Source organism: Chrysochloris asiatica, unplaced genomic scaffold (genome assembly GCF_000296735.1).
Source record: "Chrysochloris asiatica unplaced genomic scaffold, ChrAsi1.0 scaffold00023, whole genome shotgun sequence".
Lineage (NCBI taxonomy): Eukaryota > Metazoa > Chordata > Mammalia > Afrosoricida > Chrysochloridae > Chrysochloris > Chrysochloris asiatica.
The window spans coordinates 3,124,730-3,150,522 of NW_006408541.1; the positions used below are offsets into that span (position 1 = coordinate 3,124,730).

Below are 25,793 nucleotides of genomic sequence, written 5' to 3' on the forward strand. Positions count from 1 at the left end.
TGTTTGTGTAAGGGATTCTGGGTTGCATCATTAAATACCTTCAGTCTTTCTTTTCTGAAGTTCTCCCTTGAGACCAAATGGGTCCTGGAGCTGGAAGAAGTCTCTTTTGATGCCTGGCGAGCAGGTGGGGCTCCCCAGGGTCCTGGGGGACACAGGAGCCAGGCTACACCTGGATATGAGGCTAACTGTCTGCCTCACTCCTCAAGACGTGCCTGGTGTCCCTTCAAGCCTTCACTGCAACCTGTCGGGCTGCAGCTGCGGCTGGTACTGCAGAAAGGTGGTGCCCGCGGGAGCTGCTGCTGAGAGGGCCGGAGGCACAGTGGCCGGGTAGCTGTAACCCACGAAGCTGGCAGCGGTGACAGGCGAGGCCGCATATGGGTACTGATCATAGGTGGCCGATGGGTACTGGCTGTAGGCGGGGCTGGCCGGTGTGTACTCAATGTAAGGTGAGGACAGCGTGGGGATGGGGGTGGCTGGGACCACCACGCTGGGCTGGAGGATGGTGGGCGGGTAGACGTAATGTGGTGTCAGCCTGTGGGGTAAGCAGAGGGGGATCGAGGCAGGTGAGCAAGGTTGGAGTAGAGCAGAGAAACCTCCCCCTGCACCCCAGGTGTAGCTGTAACAACAATAATAATTGTGGCTCCCTGAAAACCCAGCCACACTCCTGCCCCAGGGCCTTTGCACTGGCTGCTCTACCGGACGCATTCTTTCACAGCTCCCCCTGGCTCTCTCCACCAAGTCTGAACTCAAATGCCAGCACACCCATTTCAGCCCTATGTCCCACACTCCATCCATCCCCCACAGGACTAGCTACATGATTTGGGGGTACAGATCAAAATGAAAGTGTGGGACCCTTGCTTTAAAAACCATTGAGCATTTCACTCCTCCGCCACGAGACCAGAAGAAGTGGGTGGTGCCTGGCTACCATTACTGAACATTCCATCGAAGATTTTACAAAACTTTGACGAAGAGAGAGAGATGCCGAACAGAATTTCACATTCTCATGGAATTCAGTTCTCAGGAGCCACGGAGGCTGGGTGAACTCACTCAACTATTATGCTTGGATAATCTTTACACCTTAAACCAAACATACCCCCGGAAGTCTTCTTAAAATGATAGCATAATTAATTCCATTTAATTTGGATAATAGTTAGCCTTCTGCGTCAACTTGCTAGGCTAGGATTTCCAGAGGGTTAGCACTTGGAACATACTTCTTTCCATGGTGACGAAGCCTCATATAGGCCTAGTTAATGCTGATGAATGGGTGTCAATCAACCGAAAGGACGTTTCCCTGGGCATGTGACCTGTTCCCAATAAAATGGACACACAAGAAAGACTTGCTCTCTTCACTTGGGGGCCTGGTGGTTGTTAGCCAGCGCCTTGATAATAAACCTCTCTCTCTCGCTCTAAGAACACCCAGCCTAAGACACTTCGTAAAAATCTCTGCCTCCTCTGTGCTCTTTCCAGAACTATCTGTATCGATATATAAGATCACACTGACAACAGCAATGGGAAAGGTGAGGCAGGAACCTTAGGGGACAGGGAGCTCAAGTCAACGGAGGAGGAGCCGCTAGAAAGAGACAAAGATTGCACAACTCAAAGAACGCCGTCAGCGTCACTGAATTGCACGTGTAGACACTGGAATCGGCCTATGTTTTCCCTGTGGATATTCTCAACAACAAAACAATTTTTTAAAATTGAGAATCTCAGAACCGCAAACCAAACAGGGTTCTTCTGGGTGGTTCCGGGTGCCACAGGGGTCGCACCTCTGGGAAGCTGGTCTGGTCTAGCCCCTCCTGCCCTGCTCACCTTCCCAGGTGATAACCAAGTACAACGCACTGACCACACCTGCAGTCTGTCTCCCCAGTAAACCACCCAGGTGTCATGCAATTTTCCTTTCTCCTCCCACAGCTAAGATCCCAGCATGCAGAAGGACGAACAAAATTAGCAAATGAAAACTTATAATAACTTCCTCAGGGCAGTCAACTACACGAGACCAACAGGGCAACATCTGCCCAAAACTCAAGGTAAGACGGGAACAGGACAAACGGAAATGGTGTGATTGGCACATTGCAGGGATTACAATCAATGTTACTGAACAATCTTTGTGTGAACTATTGATCGGGAAACCAATTTGCTATGTACTGTCATCCAAAGCACAGAAAGACATTCAACAGTTGTTGATTTTTGCCTTTAAAACTAACATTGCACAAAATAAAACTGAAGGGTAAAATCATGCTGAATGAATAATCTTGTAACAATGATGCTGGTGGCAGCGGCGAGGGAGGTACAGAGGAATCAACCCTGAGCTGGCACGCTGGCCAGCGGCTGCCCTTGCTGGGCAGTAACCTCATTACCCATCACAGCTTCCTAGTCCAGTGGGCCTCCACATCATTATACAAGTGGATACGCTGAGCTGGGACGAGTCACATGACAGACTCAAGCTCCTGCGGCTGGAGATCCTGAGTGAGCCCTTCCTTGCAGACTGTGATGGAAACCAGCAGCCCCACAGCCCCAGGGTCAGGATGAACCCTTCACACCACCATGCAGGTAGAGATGCTGAGGCTGGGCACATGGGTCAGGTGTCCAGCATGTGTCTGCTGACCAGCCGCTGGGCAGCCCTGGACCATTGGGCCTCACGGGATTGAGGCCAACTCCTGAGGGGCCCGGGGTATCAGACAGTGACCTGGTCAGGGAAGAAGGTACTGCCATCAGCGTGGATCCACTGCCCCAGTTACACAGAGGGAGCCACCCTCCCCGTCCACACCTGTCACACCTGTAGGGCAGGACCTAGTATCCCCACCCCAATTCATAAGAAAAAGTAAAACATCCCTTCCCACTGTCCCATGCTTGACAGGGCAGACACAGGGCAACTTTACAGTAATTTGGCGATAAACTAGCCCCTGAGAACTCAATCCCTTCTTCCACACCGGGCCCCAGCTCAGGACTCACAAAATGCAGGGCCCGTGCCCAAAGGCAGGCCGCTTGCTGCCTTTCTCAGACAGTGAGGAACCACAAATGCTCCAAGTGTCCGCTGTTTTCCCATCGACCACGTCTCTCCCCACTTGTGTACCGCCCTAGTTTTTGTAACACCCACCAAGTGACTGGGTGGGACTATGCAAACAAGGTGCTTGCAGCCCAAGAGGATTAGACAGTACATTAATAACGTAAACAGGGTGCATGGCACTCTTGTGGGGGTGTTGTTAAGTGCAGTGGAGTCAGTTCCAATTCACAGTGACCCTGTATAGGGCTTCCAAGGAGCAGCTGGTAAGCTTGAACCATTGACCCTGCACAGAGCCACACCAGGACTCCTAAAAGCCTACAGCACCAGGTATTCCCAGGCGGTCTCCCATCCAAGTAGTAACCAACCCGACCCTGCTTAGTTTCCGAGATCAGATGCATTCAGGGTAGTTGGCCGTAGACCATGTCGGGATGGGACCATGCAAGTAAGGCACACAGAATTCTAACAAAAAGACCCGTCAAGTTTGCCAACTTGCTAGCCATTCCAGAGATGGGCCGACGTGGGGGAGGGGCCTCCCTACCAAGAGGAGATGGAGCTGAGAGCTTCCTTTAGAAGTGCCAGGAGACAGAGCTGCCAACAGCAGACGACAGGGCATTAGTGGTACCAGACAAGAACAGAAACGGGAGGTGGCAGAGAGCTGAGTGAGCGCCTTCAGGAGGAGGCTTCCTAGCTGAACAAGGTGCCTCTGGGCACTTACTGGTAGAGCTAACCAACTCTGTAACTCTCACCCATGTAGGGCGCAAAGGCAGGCTAGCCCTAGAGGTCAGAGAGGCCAAGAGAGGCCAGCCTGCCTGCGGCCCTGGCTGAAGACTATGCTGATGCAAGAATTGCATGTGGAGCATCCGTGATCCTGAACTGCAACCAGCTGTTTCCCTAATAAACTCCGTACCTGTGAGTATGGTCTGAGTTCTGCGTGGCTGCTATACTGAATTAATGAACCCAGGAGAGAAGAGAAAGTCATAGTAGAGACAGCTGGTGTTAGAAGTGGTAAAAAGGTTAGAGAGAGAAGGCACGTCTGGGCCCCCTCAGGGGAATCAGCCCTGGACTGATGCTGATGGGGTTTCTCTCTCCCCCTCGGGAGTTACGGAGCTGTTTATTTGACCACCACACACAGACAACACTGTTCACACTAAACAGTAATATTTACGCTAAACAGCAATCCTGTTTATGGTAAAACAATCAAATACAGTCTGGAGGGCCATGCTAAGGATGGATGAGGCTGAGGAGGGTTCAGTTTTAGGAGAGCCAACAGTTAGCAACTTCATACAATGAACATAATAATTGCCACGGAGAGGGCTGCAGGGAGGCCAACTTCGTGTGGGTTTGAAGAGCTTTACCAGGTGAGCGAATCCACAGGAAACACGAGAAACACTAGTCCCAATGGCCAACAGGTAGAAACAACCCACGTGTCTGTTAATAGAAACATGAATACAAACACATTTGGCTCATCCACCCAATGGAGTAGCATTCAGCCATGAAATGGAATGAAGTTCTGATCCATGAATGAATGATCCTTGAAAGCATCATGCTGAATGAAAGAGACGCACGACCAGACGCTACGAATCCATTCACACCAAAGTCCAAACAAGGAAATCCAGAGAAAACAGGCCAGGGTTGCTAAGGGGTGGGAGTGGCTAATAGGGGTGCAAGGTTTTCCTTTGGGGCCATGAAAAACTAAGTTCTACCAGGATTAGACAATGGTAATGGTTGTACAACTTTATGAACACCACTACAGGCCTCTGAATCCCACACTTTAAAATAACTCAAATGGAAAAATTTTATGCTACATGTATTTTTTTTTTTAACCACAGTTAACACCCTTGGCTGCTCAACAAAAGGCTGGAGGTTCAAGTCCACCTAGCAGCACTTCAGAAGAAAGGCCTAGTGATCTACGTCTGAAAAATCAGCCCGTGAAAACCCGGTGGAGCACACTTCTACTGACGCATCCGGGGTCACCAAGAGTGGGGGCTGATGCAAAGGCAACTGGTAAACTGGTTATTCTACACAGAACAAGTCCTGCATGTCCAGCCAACCAGCATGGGGAAGGGTGAGTCAGTGTGGGCTGGCCTGGACTGTGGGCAGAGCTGGGCGGACAGGACATGAAGTTGAGGAGAAGGTGGCAGCAGGGTGAAGTTGGCAGTGGAGGTGTTACCCAGGCACTGGAAGCTGGGGCCATCATCTGGCCTGGCTGGGTCCACACTTGGTTACACGCCTGAAGAGTCCCCCAGCCTCCCGTGCCAGGGGAATACCTCCACTGGCACCTTCGCCCTCACTGTTATCTTCCTGGTGCCAGCCCCTAAAGTTGCCAGGACAACCCACCTGGCAACAGGCAACCCCACCCAAGCCACCTTCTGCCATGTTTGTCACAAAGTGGAGTCTGCCAGGGAACCTACTCCCTGGTGTGGGCTAAGGTGCCTCCTTTACCCAGCCCTTCTCAGGGGCCTCCGCTTGAGAACCACCACTACCTGTCCCAGGTCTGGATTCATATCTTTTCAGTTCCTGGCTGTGACACTCCCTTCTGCACAAAGCCACATGACCCTGGCCTTGCCCTCGAGGCACAAAAACCCACCCACCAATACAGCAACGTGTGTTTCTGGGAGGGAGACAGCAGAGACGTCATGTGTGTAGAGTGATGTCCGAGATTGTGCACAAGACTCCCAACAGCCTGGAGGCAGGGACCGGTCCCCTGTTCAAGTGAGGGGCTGAGGTTCCTCCAAGAGACAGAGACAAAGTAAGATGGGAGAGAGTGAGACAGAGACAGAAGTTACATACAGAGCTGGCGACACTGCACTGACACACAGCACAGGCTGGTCTGCCCTTCTGCAAGTTACAGAACTTCTTGAGCCTCAGTCTTCTCATCTGTAAAATAGGTCTCAGTGAGGTAGATCTCAAGAGGCTTGTGTGAGACCCTCCACTCTGAGAACAGGGGACATGTGTCCAGTAATTTGGAGTTGTCACACTGTGGCCAGCACTGGCATCTAGTAGGTAGGGGCCAGAGGTGCTGCTAAATGTCCCAGAAGGCACAGAACTACAAACAAGCCAGGAGTGAAGCAGGAATCCTCACGGCTCTTAGCTCAGCACGCCCCAGCTGAGGGTACTGGCCTGGGAGCCACACAGGGACCCAGGGACACAGAGCCACAAAGAGATACGGAGGAGAACTGCCAAGCTCAACTGGGAAAGGAAGCCCAGCAAATCGTGAGCCACCCGACCAACCCAGAACCACCCCCTTGAGCAATGACACTCAGGCCTTTGAAAGGGCACAGCCTGGAGGCCACACCTCCCTGCCCCAATCTCACACCCCTGGAAAGACACCTGCCCAGCCAGCCACTGGTCACACCCGGCACCCTGGGGGCACTTTGTCTTTCCACCTCGTCTCAGTCTCGGGGGGCTCTCTTCTTTTCTCAGAGAACACTCCGCAGGCTACTTCTTAGCATCCACCAGTAGCCAGAGGGGTCTTCAAAAAAACCAGACCACGCCACTCCCTGGACAAGACCCTCCACCAGCTCCCATCACAGCCAGAATCAAGCCCATACTGTATCCAGGCCTGTGCCTCAACCTCTCACTCCTGGCTCACTACCTTTGGTCCCCTGTGTTCCAACTCCCCGCCACCCTAGGTGCCTCTGCTTACCACTTTTCACAGCTTAAACATGAGTCGTGGGCCTTCCCTGACCAAGACACTGCAACCCCCTCGCCCCACAACAACCCTATTTCCTTCTCACAAGAAGACCACCTTGCAGGGAGAAGCTTCACCTAGTCTCGGTCCTTCCTGGAATAGGAGACTCAGTCTATCACAACAGAACAGGAAGAGGCAGGAACAGCTGTGGGCCAGGGGGCCAGGGGGCCAGATCCAGCCATGGTGGACGGAAGGTCCTCTCCAACCAGAACCAAGCAACCCTCATGCAAAAGTGGACCGGCACCCAGAACAGGTGGAACACTGCGGTCCGCGGGGCCACCACCCACCCACAGGGTTCATTCCTACCTGACCAGCAATCACCTGGACCCCAGGGTCCTCTGCCCCGTTTCTACCCCCAGGGCCAGTCAATACCCCAAGGCTCCATCCCTTCCTAAGGAGATGCTTTCTTCAGAACTTTCTAACAGAAAACCTTCCTTGTCACTGTACCAGGACCCGAGAGCATTCACGTAAGGTGAGAATTGGTTTTCCAGAAGAATGCATCCCATCCCCTGCGTGTGGATCCCAACAAGAGGCAGAGATATGGGCGGGCAGGTGGACTTCCCGCTGCCTGAGACCAGACACAACCCGCTGGACATGGATACAGGGGTAGAGAGGCAGTGCTGGGGACGGGCAACTCACAACCCTCTGCCTCCCATGGATGGCTGCACAGACCCCATCACAGAGGGGCTGCGGGGTCACTATGAAGGCTAAACCAAAGTGAGTCTCTCCCTCCGATTCAGGGCCCTCCCTCCTTGTCGTCTGGCAGACCCTGCTGGAAGGGGCTCGGGCCAACACCAGCATCCCACAGCTAGAACCATGCCAGATGACAAGGTCCTGATGGAACCTGTCCTAACCATGTGACCTTGTACAAGGCCAGGGGTGGAGACAGTGTACCTGAGACAATGGCCCCTGGCTGCTTCCTAGGGCCTAGAGCCACGCCCCTTCGAAGACAGAGGGCTGGGGCTTGTGTGGGAGGAGTCTGAAAAACCCCCAAATCCCAGTGGGACAAGGTTAGCCCCCAGAGCAGGAGGCTGCATCTGGCCACGCTGGTGCACCCTCAGAGCAAAGCTCTCCGCAAAAGTGACCAGGGACGGCCCAGGAGGACTGGTCGGATGGAATCACAGAGCCCTCTGAAAATGAAAAAAGAAGAATAACTGGCCCTTCACTTGTACTGGTCTCCAGGGCCTGGGCCCCACCATGCGGCAACCACCCCACTCAGCCCCGAAGCCTCGGGAAAGGGGGCAGCCAATCTGAGCTTTGTCCTTGCACGTGGACCACTGGGCAGTCTCCAAGGCTGTGAATATGCGGTGGGCAGTGGACCCCCGGGACACAGGAAAAGACCCTCCCTGCAGGGAGAATGCCAAGCCCAGAACCAGTGCCTAATTCTCATCTGTCCAAGCCCAACACCTCCTTCTGCTAGCTCAGGCCCAAAGTTCTGGAAACTGCACACCCTCCAGAACTCAGCAGTAGCTCACCAGGGTCCAGGCCCACCCCCCCAGCAGACACCGAAGGTCTAAGGAGACCCGCAGGCCCCGCCCTTCCTCGCCCACAGCTTGCCTTGATCACTCAATAAAGACCCAAGCATTCCCCAGGGGCACTGGGGGCCCTGTCAGCTCATCTCCTGTCCCCTCCCTGCTGCCATGCTGACCCCCATCTGCTCAACTCTCCAGTCACATGGACCTCCCCTCGAAAGCCACCCCTCGCCCCAAGCCTAGTCCGGGCTCCACTAGCCTCCTACCATCACCTCAAATGTTCCTTTGCTGAAAGTAAAACAAAGCCCAGAGGGCGCCCCAGCCCTGGGTCCTGCCCCTACACCTCTGCTCCAACCTCATTTCCTGCCGCGCCCACCCCTGCACCATGCACCTGCTTCCCTGATGTCCTCATCCTCATCCTCCCAGGTGTCTGCGGGGCTTCCCGCGCTCAGAGAGGCCCAGCCCACCATCATGCTGAAAGCCCTCCCAGCTTCGTACTTTTACAACTTCATTGTGAAGTGATTCCTGCCACCCACGAAGGTGTACAACTAGTACAGGGTGGTCATGAGCAAGTCCCCCTACCTCCCCAATACATACAGCCTGCTCCCCATGGTGACACTGTGACACCAGGACCCTAACCGGAGACCCACCAAGTTTGCACATGCTAACGTCCCTGTGTGCGCCCCCTGCACAGCCCCCACAGGCACAGATGCGTTTCCAGTGTTGGCTTCCCTGGGAGATGTGAGTGTTCACCCTGAGGAAACCCTGCCTTCCCGATTCACCAGATTATCCCAGACCAAATGGATAGAGTTCATCAGGAACAGTTATCCATCATAAACACATCTGCACTCAACCTCGGGCCACCTAAACACATAAAGCAAACTGGGAGCACTGAAGGAAGAAACAGATAATACGACATGAATAGTTGGAGACTTCACTATGCCACTTTCAAGATTGGACAGACCATCGAGAAAGATCCACATGTTAACAGAGGGCCCGAGTGAAACTATGAGCCAGTTACGCATAACGGACACAGAGAGAATATGGCACCCCAAAACGGCACACTGTTTGTCCTTCTCCGGTACACAGGCTCATTCTCCAAGACAGACCACGTGTTAGGTCAGTCTCTATAAACCGAGATAGATGGAAACAGCAGAGCAAGTCTAGAATCAGTAACAGAGGGAGATATACAAATGTACAGAAATTAAACAACACACTACACAACTGCCAATGGGTCAAGGAAAATCAAGGTATCCTAGGCACAGTGCCTGCAGCAGGGCCCTCCTAAAAATATGGGGCGCTGGGGGCTATACCCAGAGCTGAAGCTGACCCATCAAAAATAACCCAGGAACAGCTCCAAGTGCAGCTAAGTCCAGGACAAACCTCAGAAGCTAAACACGGGTATCCAGGTGGGGACACACCCTGAATCTAGGAGGTCCCTTTCAGGCCAAACCCGTGGCTCAGCCTGGACCTGTGTCCTTGCCAAATCCCTGCCCCTCCCTCCTGCCTGCAGGCTTCAACTCCAACTAGTCAGCGGAAGAAGTGTGCCTGCCTGCTTTCTTCCCAGTGACCACACAGGGTTGAGGGGCTAGTAAGAACACCTTCTCCAAACCCCAGACCACAGCCACACACAGTCCTGTGCCAAACACACGCAGGTAAAGTTAGGTCCTGAGAAACCCCACTCAACTTAAAGAAATCACAGGGCGAAGACATCGTATCCAAGCTCTCTGCAGAATCTTTCTACAGTTTACCACCATCGGGGTAGGCATTTCAAAGCAGGGTCCCAGGACGGACTGCGGAAGTAAACGATCGAAGTTTGACCGGGCAGGAGAGGGGTTAACAGGGCTGCTCTGAGCTGCCAGGCTCCTGCCTCCCACTGTGCCTGAGCTAACACAGGGAGGCTGGGCCTGGCCACCAGCCTGCAGTGGACAACTCTAACCACCGAGCCAAGCTGCACTCTGGGTCTGAATGTTTGCAAAGACAAAAGGGACGCTGACAATCCAACTCTCTGGTCAGGCGGGTGGGCACTGGCAGCAGAGCCCTGACCACCTTTCAGAAGCTGCACCGCAGAGGACCCTGCTGTCATTCCAGGGGAGCCTCTGGAAGGGTGAGGCCGGAGTCTTCGGTTCATGTGCCTTTGAAAACAAAGAGCTGGACAGTCCCTCGGGCCCCTTGTCCCTGTTTGGGTCTTCACCCCTTGGCAACCACAATTAGCTTTCAGGCTTGTCACTGTCCTAGGTATTAAGTGGCCAGCCAGAGGATCAAGTTACAAAACAGCATCTCCTGAAGTCAAGAGCAAATGGTGCTGGTAAAATCTGTGCCGACCCTCAACAAGCCTCTTGTGGGGCAAGGCTCACAGTTCGGAGACCATGGGGGAGGGAGAGCAGGGCACCCTACCTCCAAAGAACTGCACCTGAGAACACAGGACCTGGGGCTGCCCCCGGGACAGGCTGTTGGCTCCATTTCAGCAACTCCTGGTGTCCCCATAAGAGTAGAACTCCGCTCCACAGGCCTTTCAATGGCCCAGATTTTAGAAGCAGATTGCCAGGTCTTCCTTCCACAGCGCATCTGAATAGACACGCTAATCTTTCGATTAGCAGCCAAGGGTGCTCACACTACCCAGAGACTCTTCCTGTCTGTAAAGTAAAGACAGTAACAGCCCTACCCTACAATACTTAACAACAAACAACAACAACAACCCTCAGAGGGCTGCGGTGAGGCTAGGAGAGAAAGCCTGGGAGGTCAGAACGCGCAGCCCCACGAGCCGGGCATGGTCTTAAGCAGGTATGACTCCCACTCTCCAGATGAGAGAACTAGTGGCTGAAGGGAGGGCACTGGGCACGAGGGACCCAGTCGTTAAGTGTCAGAGTCAAGATTGGAACCCAGACCCATGGGTTCCAGAGGCCAGTCACTCGAGTCTCCGCTGGGAAGGAATCCAAGAGACCTGGGTCCCAGGTAGGGAAGACATGTCGTGTTTTTAGCAGAATGAGCTGCACACGCTGGACGCTCAACCTTGATGTGGACACTTCTGCATACCCCCACCCCAAGTCCCTGACTGCACCCCAAGAAGAGCACCTAATGAAGAAAACATACCTCAAGGGAGAAACTCCCCATGTGACCTGAACCCCAAAGAGGAAGAGCCAAGGGAAAGCAGGAAGGCCGAGTGTCCCCAATACCTTGAGACAGCACCAGCCATGATGAAATGGAGCCCAGGCCAAAAGAGCCACAGAGACCCTGTGTCCCCCTGCCCAGGACCCAGAAGAGTCACCCCTAGAGGCCAGGAGCCACACCCTGCACCCACCGTAGTGGGGGGCTCTTCCTGCTGCTAAACTCAAATGCACCTGGTGCCAGACGAAGCCAGGGAAGACCCTGCTACTGCACGCCGGGGCAGCCTCTGCGGCATGCTCAGAGGCCAGTCCCCCTCTACCTGGCAGCCTGGGTCCACCTGGCCTTTCCTTCCTACTCCAGTCCCCTGCCCACACTTCCCAGCCTGCTCCTTCAGCAGACCATCAGACCCTGCCCCACTCACAAAAAGCCACATCTCACTGGCAGCACAGAAGCCGGAATCCACGTCTCAAAGGAGCTGCCCGCATTACTAGGCTTGGGTGCAAGCAGCCGGCATCAATCACGGAGCCAAGAACTTGGAGGGTGTGTGCCCTGGCCCAAGCAGCTGCTTACAAGAAAAAAGCAGGATGGGGAGGAAGCTGGGCGTGCTTCACCAATGCCTGTCAGACAAAAGGCCCATACAACGGAGCCCACTCGGGCAGGTGCAGTCTAGCCTTGGTCAAGTCTGACCTGCAGCAGGTTTTAGGAACATCAGAGCCTGGTTGGCATTTAACCAGCTGCTCCCCTACCTACCGGGCACCAGGTGCCCAGAGAATGACCCAGCTGCCAGTGCCTGTGAATGTCGGCACATGTGCCCTTCTAAGCCCTTTGCTCACAGTCTCTCGGAAGTGCTGTTCAAACACACGGTTCTGTACTATCAAGGTAACTCGCCTCACAAGAGAAGTGTGTACCCTACGGTTTCAATGGCTGTTAATCTCAGAGGTGGATCACCGGACCTTTTTCCCAAAAGCACTGAGTGGATTCCCACCACCAATCCTTTGCAGTGGGTTACAGTAATCAAGTATAAGCCTCCATTTTACAGATTGGCACAGAACAGTGGTGTTGCCACCCCCATTTTACAGAGGGGGAAACTGAGGTACAGATGTATGCTGCTGCCACCCATTTTACAGATGACAAACTGTCTCTGAGGCCAAACGCCCAGTGGGACTAAGAACAGCATTTTAACCCAGAAGGCTGACTCAGAGCCCCTGCTCCCCACCCTCCCCCATGAGGTCCTTCTGAGAAATGCCACCTGCCTTCCCTCAGTCCCATCCATGTCCTCCCTCATCGTCAAAATACCAACGTGTCTGAAAGGTGGGGGAAAAGGCACTTCCCAGACTCAGAAGCCTGGCTGCAAACAGCACTACCAAAGCACTGGGGTTGGGGGTCCCAGGGTGAAGCGCTCCCCATGAGAAGAATCCATGCCCAACCTCACCCGCGTACCCACTCACCCGTAAGTTCGCTGGATCAAGGCAGGGTGGAGTTGCTGCACACCCACAGCAAAACCTGAAACAGAGGGGTCAGCAGTGGAGCTCAGACGAACAGGAACCACAGGCCACACCCCACACACACCCCCAGGCAAAGGGCTAACCCACTTCCTCTCCCTTCCAGCCCTTGCCCTACGGTGAACCCTGTAAGGACTCTACATTCAACAGGCAGCCTTCCTCCCTGATAGCCTGGGGTAACAACCCCCCACCTCCAGCCGGTTTCAGGAAAGGGTCTGGCTTGGGGCCTCTCAGAAACTGGGGCTGACCCCTCTGTGATGTTCCTGAGGGCACAGGGAAGAGGGACTCGTCCATCAACAGACACTGAATACAACAGACACTGGAGTCCAGGAAAGAGCGTACTCACCCGGCTGCAGGCTTCTCGGCTTGGCACCCAGGTATGCCAGGTTCACATTGGCCTTGCGGCCGTCTATGATGGGGTTGGGGTCTTTGCAAGCCCGTTCAGCTGCTGCCCGGTCTGTCATGGTCACCTGGGAGAAGCAATGCTGGTCTCAGGGGCTTCCCGGACATGGGTGAGGGCAGCTCGGACACAAGAGTCAGGGGCTCTGCCCAGCACCGATGCCCCGAACTGAGAGGTTCCCTCTTAAATGTCCCTCACCCCGTCACATCAGACCCTCCCACAAAGGTGCCACCCAGTCCCCCTTTAATTCCAACTCTTCCAAGTGCTGGAACAACTTGTGGTCAAAGGTGGTAACAATTCCGGCGGGCCCCAGGGCAAACATGAACCCACAGAGGCAGGGCCCCCCTCCAAGCATCCCCACCCCCACCCCGGCGCTGATCTGCCCCCTGGCGCTGATCTGCCCCCTAACGTGGCTGGGAACTTCCGCATAGGAAGGGCCTGGGGGCACTGTGGTCTGAAGGGAAGTAGGAGCGGCATCTTCAAGCCGTTTTCACTTAAGGTGATGTTTATTTGCGGCGGCTGTGGGGCTGTTGGAGACTATGGGGGAGGGTGCTAAAGGCCCCCAAAAGCACCCTTGGGTGGAGCCTCTGGCCCTCACTCGCATGAGGCCCCAGGAAACCCCGAGAGAGGCCTCTGCCCCAAAAACCGTTCTGAAACATTAGTAACGCTAATTGAGCATCAAGGGAGGTCTCTTGGGGGGGAACAGGGTTAGGAAGTCGGGGCCCGAGGGCGGGCCCAGCCCCGGGGATGAGGCAGGTGCCGGCTAAAAGGCGCCCAGGAGCCGGGGCGCTGGGCGTGCGCCTGGAGCTGACTCAGCGCCCGGGCCGCGATAAGGAGCGGCGGCCGGGGGCCACTTACGAAGCCGTAGCCGCGGGATTTGCCCGTCTGGCGGTCCGTGATGACCACGGCCTCTTCGATGTCGCCGAAGCCCTCGAAGTATTTCCTGAGCGAGGCGTCGGTGGTGTGGTAGGGCAGGCCCCCCACGAAGATCTTCGTGAACGTGGTATCTTTCTGAGAGCCGTGCATGGCGCCGCGGGCGGCCAGGGGCCGCGCTAATCCCGCGCTCGGGGCGCACGCCGCAGGCTGTAGCAGCATGGGGGCGCCAGCCGCCTACCGGCCCGGGCCCCTCAGGGCTGCGTGCATGGAGGGCGGCGGGCAGCGCGGACGCCGTCAGCCGCCGGCCGTCCAGCCGACACGCTCCAGCGGTGCGCTGCGCCCGGTGCGCTGCGAAGCGATGCGCTCTACTCCCGCCGGTGTCGCCGGGACTCTGCGCCTCCCGCCCGCCCCGCGGTCTTTGTACGGCTCCGCCCCCACGATGGGCCCGCCCCCGGCTCCACCTCCTAACAGGCTCCGCCCCTGCCGCGGGGGTCGCCGGGAAGCGTAGTTCCGACATAGCCCAGCCGGCCCAGTGATGCCCTGAGAGGTAGGGCGCGCACGTGGAAGGGGGCGTGGAAGCTGCTTTGTGGATCTTTCTTTCTTTTTCTCGTTCCTTTTCTTGTTTTTCTCTTCCTGTCAACCTCCTTCTCTCTGCTCTCCTCCCCTCTTCTTCCTTCTGTTCTTTTTTGAGCCCCTACTAGAAGCTCTGAAGGAGCTCTGGTAGCGCAGTGGTTACGAATCGGGTTGTGAACCTCAAGGTCAGCAGCTCGAAACTACCAGCTGCTCCGTGGGAGAAAGAGGAGGCTTTCTGCTCCCGTAAAGATTTACAGCCTCAGAAACCCTGTTCAGGGTTGCTATGGGTCGAAACCGACTCGACGGCACTTAACAACAACAACAACAACTAGAAGCTCTGGTAGCGTAGTGGTTACGAATCTGTCTGCGAACTTAAGGTCAGCAGTTCGAAACTACCAGCTGGTCCGCGGGAGAAAGATTAGGCTCTCTGCTCCCTGTACAGGGTCACTATGAGTCGGAAACAACTCCACAGCACATAACCACTAGAAGCCAATTCCCCCTTTCCCACCCCCAATTCAAGGCACTAAATTAGAAATCTCCTGCCCTCGTTCGTGTATTAAATGTAACTGATTTTTGACCCTGTTTATTATTTAGGTCCCTGGGCCGTGCAAACAGTTTGCACTGGACTTCTAACCTAAAAATTGGTGGTTTGAACCCAGTCTGTAGTCCTGGAGAAATAAAGTCTGTGAGTCTAGGAAACAGTACAGAGCAGTTCTACTTTAACGTGATGTCACCAAGAGTCGAAATTGGGTTTTTTGGTCATGTGAGGGTGGTGGTGGGGGAGGGGGAGCTAATCCTAGAGCTTTTAGAGTAAGTACACCCATGTAGCACATTAATTAAAAGGCTAACTGATTTCTGTTTTACAGGTATGTATATAACTCCTTCAACAAATATTTATTGATTCAGTGGTAGTGAGTTACTATGCACGAAGCATGAGGGATACAGAGATGCTCAGACAAGCTCCCCACCTGGATTGTTGTTGTTAATTGCCATGGAATGAGTCGGTTCTGACTCATAGATAAGGGTTTCCGAGGAGCAGCCGTGGGATTGAACCACCAATCTTGTGGCTCAAACTGACCTTGTGGCCCAGCACATTATCCTGCCATGCTAAACTAGGACTCATCACCCCCTCCCCCGCCCCGCCCCGTCCCGCCCCGCTCCGCTTCTATTATATGACACATAATTCAATAAATCCATCTGTGGCATGCAGTCCGGACAGAAACAAAGAAAATGCTGTAACAGCATGGCTTTGGGGGTCAGGGTGGTCCCAGCGTTTCCTCTGAGGAGGAAGAGTGGGCGAAGGAAGTGGTTCTGGGATGCTCCCCGCTCTCAGTGCACGATTCTTCTATTGGTGTGGTGGACTCTTGAGAAAGGAAGGTTCCCCCTTCATCTTTGACCCCCTTCTTGTTCCCATTCACACAGAGGCACCTCTCACCAAGCAGGACCAGATACATAATTTATGGAGCCCAGAAAATGCAAATTCTGGCCTTAGTTCAAAAGTTATTACTAATTTCAAGTAGGTAGTAGCAGCAAAACATAGGTTGCCCACAGGGGAAGCTAGCCCTGGCCGAGGGCTCCAGCATCCTCACCCAACAGGCTGAGCCCAACTCTAAGGGACTTATATATGGTCCCAAGTCCCTGTGACCTCTTCTCCACACAGTTGCATGTAGTTGGAGGTCGCTGCAGGGTCTGGGAACGGTGTCCCATTACAAAGGGCAGAGAAGAACTTCCAGGCAGGCAGGTGGAAGAATGATTTCCTATTTGCTACATTCTTCGTTTATCCAAAACCTTCTCTGCTCACACTGGGCAAGCCCAGTTTCAACACTATCACCACCACTACCACCACCACCCCAGCCCCCACATACCCAGCGTCAGTGAAGTCCCTATACTTCACTCTCCCAAATCCCAATCATCCTCGGAGTGAAATCTCAGGTCCTAGACAGGCCTATTAAAGACATACCTTTCTCTGAGACATCATCTCTTTTCTCTCCTCTCATCCCACCCTACATCCAGGCACCCTCCTGCCTCCAGGCCTTTGTACAGCCGCTTCCCTTGCCCTAAAGACTGTTCCTCGGTTGTCTGAACGCTTCTCTCTGTATGTGTTTAAATATCACTTTGTGTGAGAGGGCTCTGATGACGGCTTAAACCACCCACTCCCAGCCATCACTCTCTCGCCCTTTACCCTGCGTTATTTTCCTTCTCCACTGTATCACTGCCCAGTGGCCTGCTTGTATAAAACCTCTCGCCCTTCTAGAAGGTGGGTGCTTTTAAGAGTAGGGACCCCCGCACGTTTGCTCGTGCTGTCTCCCCAGTGCCTGGCCGGCAGAGGGCGCTCGGAAGATGTTTGTAAAGTGAACGCAGGAGGGAAGGAAGGGGGTGGCAATGCCCACCCGCAGCAGCGCCCTAGGAAAACTCCCATTAAAACATGGTCTTGGCTCCCAGAGGCGGCGGCCACTGCACGACCCTGTGGTCTTGGGAAAATTGTCTCCCTATAGCAGCCTCAGTTTCCCCTTCCGTGGCATACAGGACCTCTCTAAGGCTATCCCCAGCAAGCACCTGCCTCTGTCCCCGCCCGCCGTGGAGTGGGGGAAGACCCCGCGGAACACGTGCAGCGCCGCAGGGTGTGGGGGCCAGTCTGAGCCCGCCCAAAGCGCAAACATAGTTCCCAGGAGTGCAGGGCGCGTGCGCGGGTCCGAGTGTGTGGTGCCCGGCGTCCGACGTCGCTGCTTCTCGGGCGGGAGTTCCAGGACAGGATGTCACTTTGGTTTTCATGGTCCAGGAAGAGTGTGAGGAGAGAAGCGTCAAGGTGCTACAAAGCGAGAGCTCAGATGATCAACTTACTCCTTCCCCTGAATCCCCTTAGAGTTTCTGAGTCACCAGCCTGTCCGCCCACCCAGAGACCCCACGTGTCACCAAGTCTTGCCTAAGAATCAGCTATTCACTCGCAACACCTACATATGAAATCGGTTTCCACGGCCCTGGGGTACAGAAAAGAAGGAAACAAATGTCCCGAGTTTACATTTTAGGGGGCTCCGCAGGATCAGGAGTCTTGATTTGGCGCTGTGGGATAAAGCACTGGACCGCAGGGTAGGTTTGAACCACACGGTTGGTGGTTCAAACTCACAAGCCGCTTTTTGGAAACCTTTTACAGGGTTGCTGTGGAGTCCTGGTGTGGTGCTGTGGATTAATGCGCCAGACTGCAAAGTCGGCGGTTCAAGCTCACCAGCCGCTCCTCGGAAACCCTTTACAGGGTCGCTATGGGTCGGAACTGACTCGACGGCACTTCACAACAACAATAATGAGTCAGAAATGACTCTACAGCACTTAACAACTCTAGGATGCTGAGACTATGAACCACAAAGTTGCTGGTTCGAGCCCACCAGCCTCTCAGTCTGAGAAAGATGAGGTTTTCTGCTGCTGCAAGGCTTGGAAAATATACAGGGTCTCTCTGAGTAGAACTGATTCATCAGCATTTAACAACAACAGAAAGATAACCAGTGGTTAAATGCTGATACAAAGGTCAGCAGTTCAAACCCACCCAACAGCTCCGTGGAAGAAAAGACTTGGCAATAAACGCTCCTGTAAGGATTCAAGCTCAGACCCAACACCATCAAGTCGATTCCAACTCATAACTATACTATATAAGGTTTTCCAGACTCTCCATTTTATGGGAATACATAGCCTCATCCTTCTCCCACTGAGCCGCTGGTGGGTTTGAACCACTGAACTTTCAGTTCGTTGTCCAATGCTTATCCAACAGCACCACATGACAAGCCAAGAAAATATCATAGGGCAATTCTCTTCTGATGCCACCACGCCTATCAACAGAAAGAAGACAGAAAGAATCCCTGTGACGTATAAGAGCTGAACAGAAGATTACAAAAGGTGACTCAAGAAGCCAAAATATAATAAAATGTGTAGAGACCTGGAGCTAGAAAACCAAAACGGACAAACATGCAAGCGATTTCTCAAACTGAAAGGACTAAAGGGAAAAATTCAAACCTCAAATTGCAGTACTGAGAGATTCCTTCATCACTGCCGCTCCTCGGAAACCCTCGGAAACCCTCTACAGGGTGGCTGTGAGTCCAAACTGACTTGATAGCACTTAAATACAACAACATACAGATTGACTAAGCATAGTGAAAGGATACAATGCTAACACAAACCTTTCCTAATTTTCAACCCCCCAATATACCCTTATTTTGTTTAAACACTGGCCTCTTGGTCTATGTACAGGTTCCATGCAAGTACAGTTAAGCGATGTGGAATTGGCATTCTTTCCAATGTCACTCTTGGTTTGTATGGTCCTCACAGTCAATAAAGCACAAGTAAACTTCTTTCTGGTAGTCTCTGCATTCCGCTAAGATCCATCTGCCATCAGCAATGATATTTGTCTTGAATTTCTGGGTCCCTGCCAATGTACAGCTGCAACTTTAAAAAAATTATTTTCAGCATAATTTTACTTGTATGTGATGTTGATATTGTTCAGGAATTTTTGCATTCTGTTGGATCACCATTCTTTGGAATAGGCACATACATGGGTCTCTTCCTCTTGGTTGACAATGTACCTGTTTTCTGAATTTCTTGGCATAGCAGAATAAGTGTTTGCAATGTTGCATCAGTTTGTTGAGAAATTTCAATTTGTATTCTGTCAATTCCTGGAGCCTTGTTTTTCACCAATTCCTTCAGGGTATCTTGGACTTCTTTCTTCAGTACCATAGGCTCTTGATCATACACTACATCCTGAAATGGTTGAACACTGCCCAGTTCTTTTTGGTAGAGTGGCATTGTGTCCTCCTTCAATCTTCTTCCAATGCTTCTTACATCATTCAATATTTTGCCCATAAAATCCCTCAATACTGCAATTAATTTTTCCTTCAGTCCTTTCACCTTGAGAAATCCCTAGCATGTTTGTTCCTTTTGGTTTTCTAGCTCCAGGTCTTTGCACATTTTGTTATAATACTTTGTCTTCTTGAGCCACCCTTGGGAGTCTTCCATTCCCCTCTATTACTTCAGCATTTCTTCCTTTCCCTTTAGTTACTCTAAATTCAAGAGCAAGTTTCAGAGCCTCTTCCGATATCCATTTGATCTTTTTTGTTGGTTTATTTCCCATCTTTTTTGATAACCTTTTGCTTTCTTCTTGTACATATCTCTGATGCCATCCCTAACTTGTCTGGCCTTCAGATATTAGTGTATCAGATCTATTCTTAAGATGGTCTTTAAATTTAGGTAGAATATACTAAAGATCGTATTTTGACTCTCATTAGCTTGTTTACATTTTCTTGATACTTGTTGTTTTGTTCAATTTTGCCCATAAAATTCTTTAATATTTAAATAATATCCAAGGCTTCAATGACCTTGGAAGCAGCAATCAAGAAATCAAACGATATATTGCTTTGGGCAAATTTGCTGCAAAAGATCTCTTTAAAGTATTCAAAAGCAAAGATGTCAGGTTGAGAACTAAGTTGGACCTGACCCAAGCCTTGGTATTTTCAATCACCTCATTGCATGTGAAGCAAGGCAATAAATAAGGAAGACTGAAGAATTGATGTCTTTGAATTATGATTTTAGGAAGAATCCTGAATGTGGCGCTGTGGGTTAATGCGCTAGACTGCAAAGCCGTTTGAACTGCAAGGTCGGCGGTTCAAGCTCACTAGCTGCTCCTCAAAAACCCTATACAGGGTCGCTATGGGTCGGAACTGACTCGACAGCACTTCACAACAACAACAACAACCAGAAAAATGAATGCATTTGTCTTGGAAGAACTACAGCCCGAAGTTTCTTAGAAGCAAGAATATTAAGTCTTCGACTCATTCATGTACTTTGGACATGTTATCAGGAGGGACCAGTCCTTCGAGAAGGACATCATATTTGATCAAGTAAACCATAACTAAACCAAACCTGCCATCGAGTTAACGTCAACTCATAACAACTCTATATAGGATTTCAGAGGCTGTAAATCTTTATGGGAGCCAACACACATCAACCTCATCTTTCTCCCACAGAGTGGCTGGTGAGTTTGAACTGCCATCCTTACAGTACTGTGAAACAACTCAATGCCTAAACCCACAGAACCATCAGGGCTCTTTCGGTAAAGTAGAGGGTCATCAAAAATGAGGAAGACCCTCAACAAGATGGGCTGACACAGTGGCTTCCACGATGGACTCAAACATAGAAACCATTGTGAGGACGGTGCAGGACTGGGTGGGACTTCATTCTGTTGTACGTCAAGTCAAGTCGCTACAAGCTGGAACCAACTGGAAGGCACCTAACAACAACAACCTCGAACACCCTGATTTCACCACACAGGAGACTGCTTTGACATGGTCAGATCCCTCCACTCATTTTGTCCTCCCAATGGCCTTCAGAGCAGGACCTGGTCTCCCCACTGTGAGAAATGCACAAGTTCAGAGAGGTTTAGTGGACTGCCTGAGACTGCGTAGCTAGCCAGAACAAGGCAAGGTCAGGGGTACAAGTCAGGGCTGGAGGTAACTCTCCCCACCTCAGTGTCACCAGCTGGCAGGGCTGTTGGGAAAGGGCCCTGGGATCTGGTTGGAAGCCAGCTGGGATGGAGGTAGCCCAGCTGGTAGCCCAGCTGTAGCCCAGTTCATCTGACTCGTAACCATCCACTCAGGATGGTTACTACAACCTCTATTTCCATGGAGGGGAACCTGAGCCCCCAGCATCGGGTAGGTCTTTCTTGGCAGCTCTGGGCAGGCCTGTTGCTTGCCACCTCCATCCTGGTGGCAAAAGCAGCCTCAGGTGGCCAGTGTCTGCCATTGCTGTGGTCCTCAATGGGGTAGCGGGAGGCTGCCGGACAGAGAGAGAGAGCACTGAACTTCAAACCACAAGTTCGGCAGTTCAAACCCACCAGCTGCTCCTCGGAAACCATATACAGGCTCTCTATGAGTTGAAACCAACTTGACGACACTTAACAATAACCAATAACCCCTGAGTTAAAGAACCCTAGTGGTGCAGTGGTTAAGCACTCAGCTGCTAACTGAAAGGTCAACAGTTTGAATCTACCAGCTGTTCCAAAAGAGAAAGATGTGGCAGGGTCTATTTCTGTAAAGGTTAAACAAACAAAACAATACATCCACTGCCATCGAATCCTAGTGTCCTTGGAGGACAGTGTGGACTTCCCCTTAGGGTTTCTGAGACGGGAAATCTTTATGGAAGGAAACTGCCCCATCTTTCTCCTGTGGAGTAGCTGGTAGGTTCAGACAGTTGACCTTGCGGTTAGCGGTCCAATGCTATATCAAACGCTTAACCCAGGGCACCACCAGTACTTTTACTGGAAAGATGACAGCCCAGAAAATCCACTGGGGCAGCTCTTCTCGGTCACATCAGGTTACTATGAGTTGAGATCGACTCGAAGGCACCCAACAACTGAAGTCTCAATTTTTTTTTAAAACATTCAGCACAGAACCAGTAAAGTGATACTGAGTGTAAGCCCCTCCCCGCTGCCCCCTCTCTGCTGCCTCTGAGCCTGGCTTTTCACTCAGTGGGTGGCTGGGCTGGGAACACTTCCTTTCCATTTTCAACTGTCACCTGCCTGCAGGGATGACTGCTCTGTGCCTCAGTTTCTCTAGCTGTCACATGGGTGTAAAAATGGAGACTCCATTATTACACCCATGTGTGAGGAATAAATGCTGAGCTTGCTGGCCCCGATGCAAACTAGGAGTTCAGTAACTGCAAACTCCTGCAGGTTTCAACTTCTCACGTGACAGCACACATCGGTTTCCAATCAGCACAAGTCTTTGGTGGGGGAGGTGGGAACAGCACCATCCCTCTCATGCACACCTTCAGTGGCTCCCCATTTCCTATGGAGAAAAGTTCTAAGTCCCTCCCTGGCCTTTTCAAGCTGGTGTCTCCCACAGCCTGCCTAGAGCCTCATGTCCACACTCCCAGCATCCACCTCACTAACCCTGTCCTTCCTCACCAGGGATCCCCAATTCTATGAAAGCCATGTATGGCAGTGAGTCCCAGAGGAATGTCTTTCAAAACTTAAAAGTCAAGTTCTTACATTTTGATCTAAGAGTTCATAGAAGAATCCTGATCAAAAGGGGGAACTTGCAGGATTTCTGGCTGGATGGCCGGATTCCTGAAACTTGCTCTGAGATCACAGTTAAACCTTAGACCAAAAATATGCCCTGGGGAGTAGTCACTCTTGTGGTCCAGTGACAGAGGACCTTAAGAACATCAAGGGAGAAGAGCAGGAGTGCAATGTGGGACCCTATCCAGAGAAGCAGTGACACCAGAGATGGAGGCAGAGATGAGGACATGGAAAGAGAGACAGCTGAGGACTCTAGACTCATGGAAAGAGAAAGGCTGTGTGGTGGCAGCCAGGAGGCAGACTTGCAGAATGTGCCCTTGGGTCATTTAAACATTTATATATTCTTGAGCATTTTTATGTACATCCTCCCCCCACCAAAAAAAAAACAAAAAAACAACCAGAGGAAATAGATGCAAATCTGTTGAATGATGATTCCTGGAGGGGATTGAGTAAATGAAATGAAATGCGATAGGATGAGTGTAAAACCAATGTTCTCCTATGTAAATTATGACTCAATTCACAATAAAAACTTAAAAAAAAAAAAAAGATACATAGATCCCCTGAAGTCTTCTAAAACCCAAGTAACAATTTAGTTTAACTAGTAAGCTCTGCCTTGAACATTGTGCTCTTTCCAGATCTATTTACATGATATCAAATCAAAATCAGCAACTTACAAGGTTAGGTAGGAAACTAGAGGGAGGGTGAGTTTATGTTAATGAGGGAGGAACCATCCCGGAAAAGGAGGCTGAGAACAGTTGTTCAACTCAAAGAATATCATCAGTGTCACCGAAGTGTTCCTGTAGAAACTGTTGAGTTGGTGTATGCTTTGCTGTGTATAATATTCTCAACAGCAAAATCACTTTTACTTTCTATTGAGGATTAAAGTGAAGGTTTAGAGAGCAGGCCATCAGTTTTAAATTCAGCAAATCCTACACTTGGTTTTATTTACAATAATTGCACACTCAGCCCTTTGTAGATCATCACTTAACAGTATTGACCTCGATTCACTTTAGCTCCTATACTCCTCCCGGTGTCTCCTGCTACATTCATCTTTCCTCTGCCAACGTCCCTCTTGTATTTTCCGTCACACAAGTTAACATGTGTCTACCTTCTAGCCTATTCAGGGTCGCTATGGGTCGGAACCAACTCGATGGCACTTAACAATAACAACAACAACAACAACAACCTTCTAGCCGGTGAATCCTTTCCTTTTCTCTCTCACCCACAAAATAAATTTTTTTTAAAGTAAATAAATAAAATTGTTAGAATTGCAAAGGACAACCATCACATGAAAAGACAGTTCTCACATATGAAAAACCCAATGTGGCATATAAAATAGTATGAGTCTTCATTCATACATTAAGTGCCATCCTTGGCTCCTAACATCACTGTCATTTTGATGTACTGATGAGCATGAATGGTATGTTGACGCGTCTCTGGCAACGGTGATGTGCTCTGGAAAGTGTCACTTCTTGTGGTTTCAGAGTCCTAGATGCTGCGGGAGTTGGGGCTTGCTACCCTGACTCTATGAGGTAAAAGTGAAGATCTTTGTCATTCAAGTTCACTGATCTGTGAAGTCTACTCATGGACTGTGTGGGGATCTGTGGGCACCAGGTAACTAAGCATGAATTTCCTTTGGCCATTGTGACAAATGACCACAAACAACAAATGTACCAGGGTATCACATTCATGGAAAATGTATATTATGAAAAAACTATGCACAGATTTCAATTTTGTTTGCCCCCAAATAAATTCAAAATAACTTATTAGAACATATCTGAACAGGATCTGGTTTGAGGCAGGCAGAAGGATAAGACATCAGTTTGAAAAGAGCGCCTATCTGAGCAACAAGAATTGTGCTAAAATTGAAGCAAGAACAGATAGCAAATTGATGTTGAAGCTTCGAGGTAAAAGCAGTAAAATCATTGATGCTTTATGAAAAGTTTATGGGGACAATGCCTCCCAAAGAATTCAGCAATTCATAAATAGGTAACTCGTTTTTGGAAGGGACCAGATGATATTGAAGAGGGAGCCCACAGCGATAGACCATGCACATCAACTTCCTAAGAAACAAACTTGCTCGTACCCTAATCGAAGAGGACCGGTGGTTAACAGCAGAAACAATAGCAAACACCCTAGATATCTCAGCTGGTTCTGCTTACAAATTCTGACTGAAAAATTAAAGTTGAGCAGACTTTCTGCTCTATGGATGCCAAAACTGTTGTGCCCACATCAGCGGCAGACACAAGCAGAGCTTGGGGTCTAGATCTTGAAGCATTTCTTCAAAGCAATGTAACAGGAGATGAAACATAGCTTTACAAGATTCCTGGAGACAAAGCACAAGGCTACCCAACAGTAAAAGTAGTTCAGTAGAAGCAAAAGTGGACCAGTCAAGAGCAAAGGCATTAGGTCTTTGAGATGCTCAGGGCATTTTGCTTGCTGACATCCTGGAGGACCAAAGAATGATACCATCTGCTTACTATGAGCATGTTTGGAGGAAGTTAGACAAAACTTTAGCAGAAAAGTACGCCAGAAAGCTCCTCCAGACAGTCCTTCTCCACCCTGACCATGTCCCATGAAAACCTCTCATCATACAAGAGCGGTTTTGCTAGAATTTCTGTGGGAAATCATGAGGTATCCACCTTACAGTCCTTCTGACTTCCTCCTGTTGGTTCCTAATCTTAAAAAGTCACTAATTCTTTAGTCGATAGTGGTAAAAAGACTGCATTAGCGTGGTTAAATTCCCAGGCCCCTCAGTTCTTTAAGGATGGACTAAATCGCTTACAAAAATGTCTTGACCTTGATGGTTGGGTTTGAGAACTAAAATTTATATATTTTTATTTTTAGCTTTTCATTTCATTTGCCTACATGCCCATGTTTAGAAGTCCCCTTGTATTCTCTTACAACTCTGGTGGTCTAAAGTCCAAAATGAGTCTCCCTGGGCTCAAATCAAGGTATCAGCAGGGATTTGTGTTTTGGAGGCTCCCGAGGAGAATTTAAACGGTGACTGTCAATTCCAACTTACAGCAGCTCCAGATGTGTGGAGAAGAAGTATGCTCCAAAAAGTTTCTTTTGTTTTTGTCTTTGATCTTTTTTTTTTTTTTTTTCTTT

General features: G+C 50.9%; 1 protein-coding gene across 1 annotated transcript; it reads right to left on the bottom strand.

The window, feature by feature from the left end:
• Positions 1 to 231: 231 nt before the first annotated feature.
• On the bottom strand, positions 232 to 14,272 carry RBM38 (RNA binding motif protein 38). The gene is made up of 4 exons (XM_006839153.1): positions 14,036 to 14,272; positions 13,124 to 13,247; positions 12,724 to 12,778; positions 232 to 532 (listed from the first exon to the last, which is right to left on the bottom strand). The coding sequence occupies exons 1-4, from the start codon at positions 14,270 to 14,272 to the stop codon at positions 232 to 234; spliced, it is 717 nt and encodes a 238-aa protein (XP_006839216.1).
• Between the last annotated feature and the right edge of the window lie 11,521 nt (positions 14,273 to 25,793).